Source organism: Nycticebus coucang, chromosome 10 (genome assembly GCF_027406575.1).
Source record: "Nycticebus coucang isolate mNycCou1 chromosome 10, mNycCou1.pri, whole genome shotgun sequence".
Lineage (NCBI taxonomy): Eukaryota > Metazoa > Chordata > Mammalia > Primates > Lorisidae > Nycticebus > Nycticebus coucang.
In genome coordinates, this window is record NC_069789.1 from 112,173,343 (window position 1) to 112,185,630 (window position 12,288).

Sequence of the window (12,288 nt, forward strand, 5' to 3'; positions counted from 1 at the left end):
TTCTCACATCTCAGAGCAGGATAACCCTGTGCTTCCTGGGGCTCATGGAACTTCTTGGCATATATTTAACATGGTAGCTGCCATGTGAGTTGAACTTAACTTATGCTAGTTTTGAACCTGGGTCCTTGAAAAGCATATATCACTAATAATGTCTCTTGACTTATCTTGACATAGGAAACACCATGGCCCTAAGGAAAAATGTTCTTATACTGTGCACTCTATTATAATTTATAATATATTACACTTTTTTTTTTGAGACCAGTCTCACTTTGTGACCCAGGCTAGAATGCTATGGCATTATCATAGCTCACAACTTCCAACTCTTTGGATCCAGCCATCCTTTTCTTTTTTTTTTTGTAGAGACAGAGTCTCACTGTACTGCCCTCGGTAGAGTACCGTGGCATCACACAGCTCACAGCAACCTCTAACTCTTGGGCTTACGCGATTCTCTTGCCTCAGCCTCCCGAGCAGCTGGGACTACAGGCGCCCGCCACAACGCCCGGCTATTTTTTTGTTGCCGTTTGGCCGGGGCTGGGTCCGAACCCGCCACCCTCGGCATATGGGGCCGGCGCCCTACTCACTGAGCCACAGGCGCCGCCCCCAGCCATCCTTTTCTTTCAGCCTCCTGAGTACTTGGGACTATAGGTGTCCGCCATAATACCTGGCTTTTTTTTTTTTTTTTTTTAATTTTTGTAGAGACAGGGCCTTACTGTTGCTCAGGCAGGGATTCCTGAGCTCAAGTAATCCACCCGCTTCAGCCTCCTTTTCCTTTTTTTTTGGAGACAGAGTCTCAAGCTGTTGCCCTGGGTAAAGTGCCGTGAAATCACAGCTCACACCAATCTAAAGTTCTTGGGCTTAAGTGATTTTCTTGCCTTAGCCTCCCAAGTAGCTGTGACTACAGGCTCACACCACAACACATGGCAATTTTTTTGTTGCAGTTGTCAACTTTTATTTAGCAGGCCCAGGCTGGGTTTGAACTCTCCAGCCTCTGTGTATGTGGCGGGTGCCCTATCTATGGAGCTACAGGCACCACTCTTAGCTAGTTTTTTGTATTTTTAGTAGAGTCAGGGTCTTACTCTTGCTGAGGCTTGTCTGAAACTCCTGAGCTCAAGCACTGCACCCACTCTGACACCCAGAGTGCTAGGATTACTCGTGTGAGCCAGGCCAACATATTGTGGATTACTAATTTTACCCAGAGGCAATCTCATGTCATAGGTTATTATTCCGGTGACAGAATCAAGAAAGCTTTTTATAATATCCTACATTACCATGCGTTTTAAAAATTGCAATAGCTGGGCGGCGTCTGTGGCTCAGTGAGTAGGGCGCCGGCCCCATATGCCGAGGGTGGCGGGTTCAAACCCAGCCCTGGCCAAACTGCAACAAAAAAATAGCCGGGCGTTGTGGCGGGCGCCTGTAGTCCCAGCTGCTCCGGAGGCTGAGGCAAGAGAATCACGTAAGCCTAAGAGTTAGAGGTTGCTGTGAGCCGTGTGACGCCACGGCACTCTATCGAGGGCGAGGGCAGTACAGTGAGACTCTGTCTCTACAAAAAAAAAAAAAATTGCAATAGCTAATACAAGTGAAAGTACACATTAACTTGTGATCAACATTTGGGTATGAAAATCCAAGTTAATTCATGATCCGTCAACAATGTTTACCGCCTTCTTGTAAGAAACAAAGACAAATTTACTTACAACAGGTGAGGAAATACGTCATTTGGTCACTTCTCTTCAGAAACCAGATACAAGTGTGCAGGCCTGGTCCTTCCCAGCTCTGCTCGCCCAGGACCTCTCTGGCCTCATGGACTTGTGTCCTGCTCACTGGCTCTGCTCCAGCCACACAGGCCTCTTCCTTTTCCCCGGGTTGCTTCTGCCTCAGGGCCTTAATGGTGGACCTGTGTCTTTCTAGAACTCCTGCCCCTCAGCTGCAGGTAACACGTACCCTTCCTTCCTTATCTCTTTGTGCTGATATCCCCTTTGCACTGGGGACTTCTGTGCCCTATTTAATATTTTAGCCTTCTCTTCACCCCCACTCAGCCTCTTGGAGTCCATATCGTGTGTTTCTTTTTGGGTCCCTCAGCTTTCATTATCAGGATTCTGGTGACAACAAGTCTCTTAAGGGGAGAGCAGAGCCAGAAGGTGGAAGGGGGTTCTGGCCTTGGCTCTCTGAGTGGAGCTCAGGCCTGGTGTCACATTGAGTATGGAGACTTTTTTCAAATACATCTCTCCCTTCCCCTTCCCATTCACATAGTTATGTTGAGACTCACCTTCAGTAAATGGTTCCAGTGACCAGGTGTGTCCAGCACTGAGCTCCAAGGCTCTGTGTCCTCCACTGCTGAGGTCAGCCTCACAGACGGGTGAAGGGCTGTGCTCTACCTCGGGTTTGGGGCTGTGTCCTGGAGGGGAGCTCAGTGTAGCCCAGCTCCCCAGTGCTGTTGCCTGTGTGGGGGCGTCACCAGGAGAAAGATGAGGTTCATCGTCCTGTAGGAATGTATTCCCTACATCCCACTGTTGTCATGGACAGGAGAGAACCATCTTCATACATAGAAGGTCTTTCCTCTCTATGGGATCGTGGCACAGAAAGGGGGCGTGTTGATTCTCAGCACTGAACACCACTTTTTTTTTTTTTTGTAGAGACAGTCTCACTGTACTGCCCTCAAGTAGAGTGCAGTGGCGTCACACGGCTCACAGCAACCTCTAACTCTTGGGCTTCCGCGATTCTCTTGCCTCAGCCTCCCGAGTAGCTGGGACTACAGGCGCCCACCACAACGCCCGACTATTTTTTTGTTGTAGTTTGGCCGGGGCTGGGTTTGAACCCGCCACCCTCAGCATATGGGGCCGGCGCCCTACTTACTGAGCCACAGGTGCCACCCTACATTCAATATTAACTTTTTTTTTTTTGAGACAGAGCCTCAAGCTGTCGCCCTGGGTAGAGTGCTGTGGCATCACAGCTCACAGCAACCTCCAACTCCTGGGCTTCCTGGGCTTAAGTGATTCTCTTGCCTCAGCCTCTCAAATAGCTGGGACTACAGGCACCCCCACAATGCCCGGCTATTTTTTGGTTGTAGTCATTGTTTTTTGGCAGGCCCGGGTTGGGTTTGAACTTGCCGGATCTGGTATATGTGGCTGGCACCTTAGCCGCTTGAGCTACAGGTGCTGAGCCTCAATATTAACTTTTAATGATTTATATTTGGTGAGGAGGAAGCCCAAATCAGGAGGAAGACGAAAGAAGAGGAATCCGAAATGGCTCTTACTCAGGTACAGTGATACTCTCAGTGGATTGTTGTGTGACTTTTTCCTTTCTCAAAGGATGGCATTGGAGTTGCTGATCTTCTCTGACTCTGAACCATTCTGAGTGATGTATTTGCTACCACTCGCCCAGGGCTTCTTCAGTTCTTGTCATCCCTACTTTAATTCTATCTCACTATGACACAGTGACATGACCTTGTGAAGAGGCTCCACTAGGCACAGTTCTGGGAAGGGCATCACCCCCAGCCCTAGGTTAGGGAGCAGGTATGGCCCTGTGGTGTCAGTGCTGTAGGGCAGCAGGGACTGTTCAGGGGCCACATCTGGGTGCACTGCCAGGACTCTGTAGAGGAGAATTAGACTAGCTGCACATGGAAGTCATGGGGTAACATGGTACATTCTGGAAAGGATGTCCACTTAGCAGATATCTTTTTTGCCTGATTTTCTACTACATTTCAAGAGTGAATCCCTATGTTTCTCATGCCAAAATGTTTATGACCAAGAATAGTATGGACAGATAGACATCAGTGATACAGAGTGTTTGATTCCATCATGTTTTGTAATATGGAATCAACATTTTGTAATATGGACTCAACCTCTGAGTGCAGGAGGTTGATTCAGTCATTGTCAATGTTTCTATCCCACAGAGGCTGTTTTGTTCTGCAGGGACTCTTCTTTTTTTTTTCCTCTCACAGTCCAGATCTCTGTTACCCAGATTGCAGTGGACCGATCGTACTCGCTGCACCTTCCAATTCCTGTGCTCAAGTCATCCTCCCGTCCCCGCCTCCCACGTAGCTGAGAGTGCAGGTGCACATCCCTGCACCTGGCTGCTTGTTCTTTCTGTTTATAGAGAGAGGGCCTCATGATGTTGCCCAAGCAGGAGTTGAACTTCTGGCATCAAATAATCCTCCCACGTTGACCTGCTTGGGTTGCAGGCGTGGGAGACAAGCCTGGGTACACAAAATTCTCCAGTCAGCATTTCATTGTGATATTTAAAGTGCAAGTTTCTGATGATATATCAACTGATAATATATGTCCTAATATGTTGATGTTACTTAGCAAGTTATCTGAATTGTTCTTTGAAAATTATATTTGTTTCTTCAACTTATCATAGTACATGAGGTCTGTCAGGGTTCCAACAGTGGGCTCGGTGGCCATAGCACAGTGGTTATGGCACAGGCCACATAACACCCAGGCTGGTGGGTTCAAACCCTGTCCGGGCCAGCTAAGCAACAATGACAATTGCAACAATAAAAAAAAATAGCTGGGCGTTGTGGCGGGCGCCTGTAGTCCCAGCTACTTGGGAGGCTGAGGCAAGAGAATCTCTTAAGCCCAAGAGTTGGAGGTTGCTGTGAGCTGTGATGCCACAGCACTCCTACTGAGGGCGACATAGTGAAACTCTGTCTTCAAAAAAAATGGGGTTCCAACAGTGTATCCCTGTGAATAAGGGTATTCTACCCTATTCTGTATCCAGCGCTGAAAACTAAGGCACAGTGTCCTGCATTTGTGAGGGCTGAGATCAGCCTGTGCTTCACAGAAGGGTGAGGGGGGCTGAACTCTGCCTGAGTTTTCATTAGGGACTGGTCTGTGACCTGGAGGGGAGCTCAGTCCAGCCCAACCGGACTGTCAGAGGGGGCATTGTCAGAGTGGGCTTCACCGGAAGGCCAGCAGGTCTGTAAAAATGGTCCAGAAACTCTGCACTGGGTATTCTTATTGGAGTTATTGTCCCTGAGACCCCCCTGGTTCAATGGGCAGAAGAGGGCTATCTATGCATAGACACATTCTGTTATTTCAATGGATGTGTGTAAGTGTGCAGGTGTGTACATGTGTGAGTGTGTACCTGGGTTATGTGTGAGTGTGGTCATGGATCAACAAAGGCACATCATCATTTTCCATAAATGTTATGTTTTTTAACCTATGCAATTTTATCTTTAATAATTCCAAGGCCTTAGGCAGCACCCATAGCTCAGTGGATAGGGTGCTGGCCACATACACCAAGGCTGGTGGGTTTGAACCCGACCTGGGCCTGCTAAACAACAATGACAACTGCAACAAAAAATAGCCAGGCGTGGGCGGCGCTTGTGGCTCAGTGAGTAGGGCGCCGGTCCCATATGCCGGAGGTGGCAGGTTCAAACCCAGCCCCAGCCAAAAACCACAAAAAAAAAAAAAAATAGCCAGGCGTTGTGGTGGGTGCCATAGTCCCAGCTACTTGGGAGGCTGAGGCAAGAGAATTGCTTAAGCCCAAGAGTTTGAGGTTGCTGTGAGCTGTGACACTACGGCACGCTACCAAGGCATGGTGATACTCTGTCTCAAAAAAAAAGTAATAATAATAATTCCAAGATCTTAAAATTCTGCACCAAGAGTGTCCATACTTTTTTCTTTTCTTCTACATATTGAAAGAGGAAGTTTTGTCCTTCCCACACAGTAAATACATAAAACACTTAGGGAAGCTGGTATGAAAGAAAAAGGTCCTTGCCTATTTTTAATGATATCCAACACCACAGATAAGTAAGAAAAGACCTCACAAAATCACAGTCATCCCTGACTTAGTGTAATGTCTAACATATGGGAAGTGTGCAAAAGATTGTGGATGGCAGTTGCTGTCATCATCATGGTTTTTAGATTCTAATCCTGTTACAAGCCATTTTGGACACAGTCATTGTAAAAACAGCACTTATTTTCTAAGTCAGGGAGACACTGAATAATATTGAATAATATTTGATGTGTTGAACATATGTAGCACTTATATAGAGAATCGATATAAGCCTGTGTTAATTTTTTTTGTGTGTGTGTGTGTGTGTTTTTTGGCCGGGGCTGGGTTTGAACCCGCCACCTCCAGCATATGGGACCGGCGCCCTACTCTTTGAGCCACAGGCGCCGCCCAATTTCTTATTTTTTTTCTATTAATGTCCTCAGAAATGAGATCCACGTTAATTTAGAGGATATATAAGTGTTTTTTGTTTGTTTGTTTGTTTTCTGCAGGTTTTGGTCAGGGGCTGGGTTTGAACCTGCCACCTCCGGCATATGGGGCCGGCACCCTACCTTTGAGTCACAGGTGCCACCCGATATATAACTTTTTTTTCTTTCTTTTTTTTTGAGATAGAGTCTCAGGCTGTCACCCTGGGTAGAGTGCTGTGGCATAACAGCTCACAGCAACCTCTGACTCTTGGGCTTAAGTGATTCTCTCTCCTCAGCCTTCCAAGTAGCTGGGACTACAGGTGCCTGCCACAACACCTGACTATGTTTTTTGTTGCAGTTGTTATTGTTGTTTAGCTGGCCCAGGTCGGGTTTGAACGTGCCAGTCTTGGTGTATGTGGCCAGCACCCTACCCACTGGCCTACAGGTGCCACCGATATTGTAACTTATTATAGAAAAGCGTAATATACACGTCAAACACATAACAAACTCAAAAATATACTAGTGGATTTTTCAGAACTTTTACTTCAATTGAATCAGTTTTTACAGCGCTTTTCCCACTTTGTGTGAAGAGAAGATTTCTTCCTGTTTCTCATTGGTGAAATTGTTTCACATTTTAGGGACGCTTGACATTCAGGGATGTGGCCATAGAGTTCTCTCAGGAGGAGTGGCAGTGCCTGGACCCTGCTCAGAGGGCTTTGTACAGGGCCGTGATGTTGGAGAACTACAGGAACCTGGTCTCCCTGGGTGAGGATAACGTGGCTCTCACAGTCGGGCTCTGCCCTGTGTGTCTTTGCATGTTCTCTTCTGTGCTTCTGGGAGCCCCGCATAGCTTAACTGAGACAGAAGCCTTATTGCTACGTGTAAAGCTTCATATGCTTTCTGGACTTTCAGTGTCACCTTTCTTCAGCTGTTGTGCCCCCTCTTGACACATGATTTTGTGGGACCATGGCTTACAAAGCAAAAAACCCTTATGGCAGACTTCAAAAACTAATTGTGTGTTTTCTCCTCTGATCCTTTTGATTCAGTAGTTCTTGGCAGAGAGCTCTGTGTTTGCATAGCACAATTTCATACACAATCAGAAGGTGACCACTGTGGATGAATTTGTGAAATTTTTTCTTTTACCTTTTTGAAATGTCCTCTGTGTTACCTAACTATAGGGCCTGGATTTTGGCAAAGTCACAGCACTGCTTGATTCCTTGTTGTTGTTGTTTTTCTTGTTTTGTTTGTTGAGACAGAGTCTCACTATGTCACTCTTAGTAGAGTGCTGTGGCATCACAGCTCACAGCAACCTCAACTCTTGGCCTTAATGAGTTGAACCTGCCCGCCCCAACCTGTGAGCTACAGGCACCTGAGCCTTGATTACTTGTTTTCATAAAAGCAGGAATCTTCTTTCCTGACCTGACTGTTCACTCCATGTGGGAGGAAGGGAATGAGCCCTGGACTATGGAGCATGAAGTAAAAACAGCCAGAAATTCAATCCAGGAGGAATGGATCAAAGGTGTACACTCAGGTAAGAGCTCAGGTGGGCATAGTGGAAGCCACGCTAAAACAGGGTGTGGGAAAGTCTTCAAGTGGGGGGTTCTATGGTTGAACAAAAGATTAACTACTGGCTGGGCACCCCTAGTTCAGTGGTTAGGGCGCCAGCCACGTACACTGGGGTTGGTGGGTTCGAACCTGGCCCAGGCCAACTAAACAACAATGACAACTACAACCAAAAAATAGCTGGGCATTGTGGTGGGTGCCTATAGTCCCAGCTACCTGGGTGGCTGAGGCAAGAGAATGGCTTAAGGCCAAGAGTTTGAGGTTGCTGTGACAAAAAAAAAAAAAAAAAAAAACGATTAACTACTGTGAGTTCTAAGCCAGAATCTTTGTCTCAGCTTACCACAATGTTCCTTAGATGTGGAATAGTTTATTTTTCTCCAGTGGTGCTGCAGGTCAAACAGAGACCAAGGCAGATTCTTTATGTTATTAGATGAGACCTCTGAACTCTGTGGTCCTCTGACTGTGTGTGACACAGGGAGGGCCATTTCCAACCGGTCTCTTTCCCCTGTGGTGTGTCCTATATTTGTTTCCATCTAGTGCTCAGTTCTCTGTCCATAGAGGTCAGAGCTAAGGCCACCAAAGACCTACTGCCTTGACCTCTTCAGGTTACATCCCATTTCCTGTACTGGAAGACCTAATCAGAATGTGGGAAAACACCTTCTTTGCATCTGGGGGTAGGACACAGTATGTAGCTGTCTGCAGCCCTCTCTGTAGGATTAGCTCAGTTTGAGATAAAAGAAAGCCAAAGTGATTTTCCTGTTCTCCCCTGCCACTCAACACACAGTGTCTCTCTTCTGGTCAGCAAAATGTGTGGGTTTCTCCCCACCAACAACCAGTTTTTGGTGGCCATGAAAGCCACCCTGACCCTGTCTACCTGGAGTTAGAGTCAGATCCCACCAGCTGAGGGCTGCGACCCCAAACCTGCTCACCACCTCATACTCCACTCACAAGTTTTTCTGACCAGCCAGCTGTAAGTTGGAGGTGCCTTGAAGCCCTGCTCAGGGTATATTATTTGCTAGGCTGGCTTACAGCCCTCAGTGACACACTTTTTCTGTGCCTGTGATTTATTATAAGGGACATTTGACAGGATACAGATGAAGAAGCTCATAGGCCAAGGCTTGTTAAAGCTTCACTTGGTGACCCACCATCCACGCACATCAGTATTTGGAATTTCTCCTAACCCCATGGTGGAAGGGATTCTTACGGAAGTGTCATCACGTGGGCATGATGGATGTTAACTCAGATTCCAACCCTCTCCCCTTCCTGGAGGATGTTGGTTGGGGCTGAAAATTTCAGGCTCCTAATCATATCTTCGTGCTTCTGGTGACTAGCACTTACGCAGGACATTGTAAAGGTAGCCTCAATAGAACATACCCCATTACTGCCACTCAGGAAATTCCATAGTGTTAGGATCCTCCGTGAGGAACCTGGGAAGTGACCAGTGTATATGTTTCTTCTTGTTTCACAAGGTCTTTGAGCCACTCTTCAGTTCTGCTTTTTTTTTTTTTTTTTTGTAGAGACAGAGTCTCACCATACTGCCCTCGGGTAGAGTGCCGTGGCGTCACACGGCTCACAGCAACCTCTAACTCTTGGGCTTACGTGATTCTCTTGCCTCAGCCTCCCAAGCAGCTGGGACTACAGGCGCCCGCCATAACGCCCGGCTATTTTTTGTTGCAGTTTGGCTGAGGCTGGGTTTGAACCCGCCACCCTCGGCATATGGGGCCGGCGCCCTACTCACTGAGCCACAGGCGCCGCCCTCTGCTTTTTTTTTTTAACAGAGTCTCATTCTGTCCCCTGGATAGAATGCTGTCATAGCTCACAGCAACCTCAAACTCTTGGGCTTAAGAGATTCTCTTGCCTCAGCCTCCCAAATGGCTGGGACTACAGGTACCTCTCACAACATCTGGGTAGTTTTCCTCTTTCTACTAGAGAAGGGGTCTCACTCTTGCTCAGGATGGTGTGGAACTCCTGAGCTCAAGCAATCCACCGGCCTCAGCCTTCCACAGTGCAAGGATTACAAGCGTGAGCCACAGGGCCCAGCCTTCAGTTCTGCTTTATCCACACCTTCTGGTATGTAAGAGGGAACTAGATTGGCTCTTTTGAGACAATTTCTCAGCACAGGGAAAAGTCAGTCGGTAGACAGGTCCAGCATGGGATCCCCAATTTCACGTTCTCTGGAATGATGGGAGTCCTTCCTGGTCCGCTGTCATTTGTTTCAGCCACCACTACTCTCCATTTGTACATTGTTGTGTATTATAAATGAAGCTGGGTTTTCTATATTTAGCCATCTCTTTTACTACTGCGTATGCTTTTCTTTGTTTTTGTTTCCTATCTGGAGTGCATGGAGCTGCTGTATCAGAGAATGTCCACTGACTTATATGTTGTAAGATGTCTTTGTTTACTGCAGAAGTTTTATCCAGCAAGTGTTTCTTTAAAACTTCTGGAGACTGCAACATCTTTTATGTAGTAATTTAATGTTTTTATTTGAAGCAGTGTCTCACTCTGTTGCCTAGGCTAGAGTGGAGTGGCGTCAGTGTAGCTCACAGCAACCTCAAACTCCTATCTCAAACCATTCACTTGTCTCAGGCTCTGGAGTAGCTGGAACCTTCACCTGCCACGACACCCAGATAATTTTTCTATTTTTAGTAGAGATCGGGTCTCCCACTTGCTCAGGCTGATCTTGAACTCCTGAGCTCAAGCAGTACACCCAACTTGGCCTCTCAGAGTGCTGGGAATACAGGTGTGAGCCACCTTGCATTCCAGGAATCAGTCCCATTTGATCATGCTCTGTGATTATTTTCAGTGTGCTGCTGAAAATTTGTCCTGTAGTAATTTGTTCAGGATTTTTGTGTTTGATTAATCAGAATTATTGCTGTATAGTTTTCTTGTAGGGAGGTTATCTCTTTTGCTGTAAGATTATATATGCCACATTGGTTGAATTTGGAAGTGTTCAGTACCTTGTTAATTTAGGAAGACCTTAGTAAGTATTTGTGTCAATTTATTTATTTATTGACACAGAGTCTCACTCTGTCACCGTGGGTAGAGTGCCATGGCATCATAGTTCACAGCAATTTCAAACTTCTGGGCTCAAGCCAGCCTCTTGCCTCAGCATCCAGAGCAGCTGGGACTACAGGCACCTGCCGTAACTCTTGGCTAATTTTACTTTTTTTTTGTTTTTTGTTTTTGTCTTTTTGAGACAAAGTCTTATTATGTCACCCTCGGTAGAGTGCCATGGTGTCACAGCTCATAGCAACCTCAAACTCATGGGCTTAAGTGATTCTCTTGCCTCCCCTCCCAAGTAGCTGGGATAATTTTATTGTTTATTTTGTTTTCGATGTTGTTTTTTGAGACAGAGCCTTACTATGTCACCTCTGTAGAGTGCTGTGATGTCACAGCTCACGACATCAAACTCTTGGGCTTAAGCTATTCTTTTGCCTCAGCCTCCTAAGTAGCTGGGACTACAGGCGCCCACCACAATGCCCAGCTATTTTTTGGTTGTAATTGTCATTGTTTGACAGGCCTGGTCTGAGTATGAACCCACCAGCTGTGGTGTATGTGTTCCGTACCCTAGCCATTGAGCTACAGGTGCCGAGCCTAATTTTACTGTTTTTACTAAAGACGGGGTCTTGCTCTTTCTCAGGCTAGTCTCAAACCCCCAATCTCCATCAGTCTACTTGCCTCGGCCTCCCAGAGTGCTGGGATTATAGGTGTGAGTCAGCTCCACTCGTGCACCTTTATTACATTTGTTGTATTGTAGTTTTAGAATTTTTGTTCAACTCTTTCTCTTCTATTTGATATGCTCACAACACTCAGCTATTTTTTAGAGATGGGGTCTTGCTCTTGCTCAGGTAGGTCTTGAACTCATGAGCTCAAGCAGTCCACCCACCTTGGCCTCCCAGAGTGCTGGGATTATAGCTGTGAGCCATCGTACCTGGCCCATCTCTCTCATCTTTTAGCTTATTAAGCATATTAGGACACTTGCTTTAATTACCTTTCGAGTTATTCAGAAAGCTGTGTTCCTTTTGATTTTGTTTCATGATGTGTATTTGATTCTTTTCATTTGGGCATATTTCCCTGTCTTTCTGTAAGTCTTATAATTTTTACTTCAGGTTTGGGTATTGATGAACAATCACCACTTTTTTTGCCCTAAAATTATGCTGTGGGAGACCTTTACTCATCAGCCTATTGGAAAGAATCGAGAAGCACTCACTCCTGTTCTGGTGATGTGTCTGTCTTCCCAGACTCTTTTCATGTACATACTATTGCTAATGTGTAAGCAGCTTCCCTGATAGGTCTGATTTTTCCCTAAGGACCTCATCCTGCTGTTTTTCAGAAGCTTTTGGCTTCTGTTGTATATTTCTGCTCATAATCTCTCTATAATTCGCCAGTAATCATTCTGGCTGCTTGACACTGCCAGCTAGTACAATGCACTCCCTCACCTCTTTGTTTTCAGCATTGCCGGTGTGCCATGCAAAGTATACTGATGTTCTTCTCAATGTCGCAATCAAGTGGGATAGAGTTAGTCTTAGATTCTTGCAATGCTAGGTCCATATCTTCAAGTTCCCCTCTCTTCTTGATTTCCTAG

General features: G+C 46.3%; 1 protein-coding gene across 1 annotated transcript in view; it reads left to right on the plus strand.

The window, feature by feature from the left end:
* The window catches only part of LOC128596546 (zinc finger protein 665-like), a 35,052-nt gene that overhangs the window by 19,515 nt on the left and 3,249 nt on the right, over window positions 1–12,288 (plus strand). Inside the window, exons 6-8 of the mRNA XM_053606132.1 lie at window positions 3,195–3,254; window positions 6,779–6,905; window positions 7,543–7,671. Coding sequence (XP_053462107.1) covers window positions 3,195–3,254; window positions 6,779–6,905; window positions 7,543–7,671 — 316 coding nt within the window. The remainder of the gene's footprint in view (window positions 1–3,194; window positions 3,255–6,778; window positions 6,906–7,542; window positions 7,672–12,288) is intronic.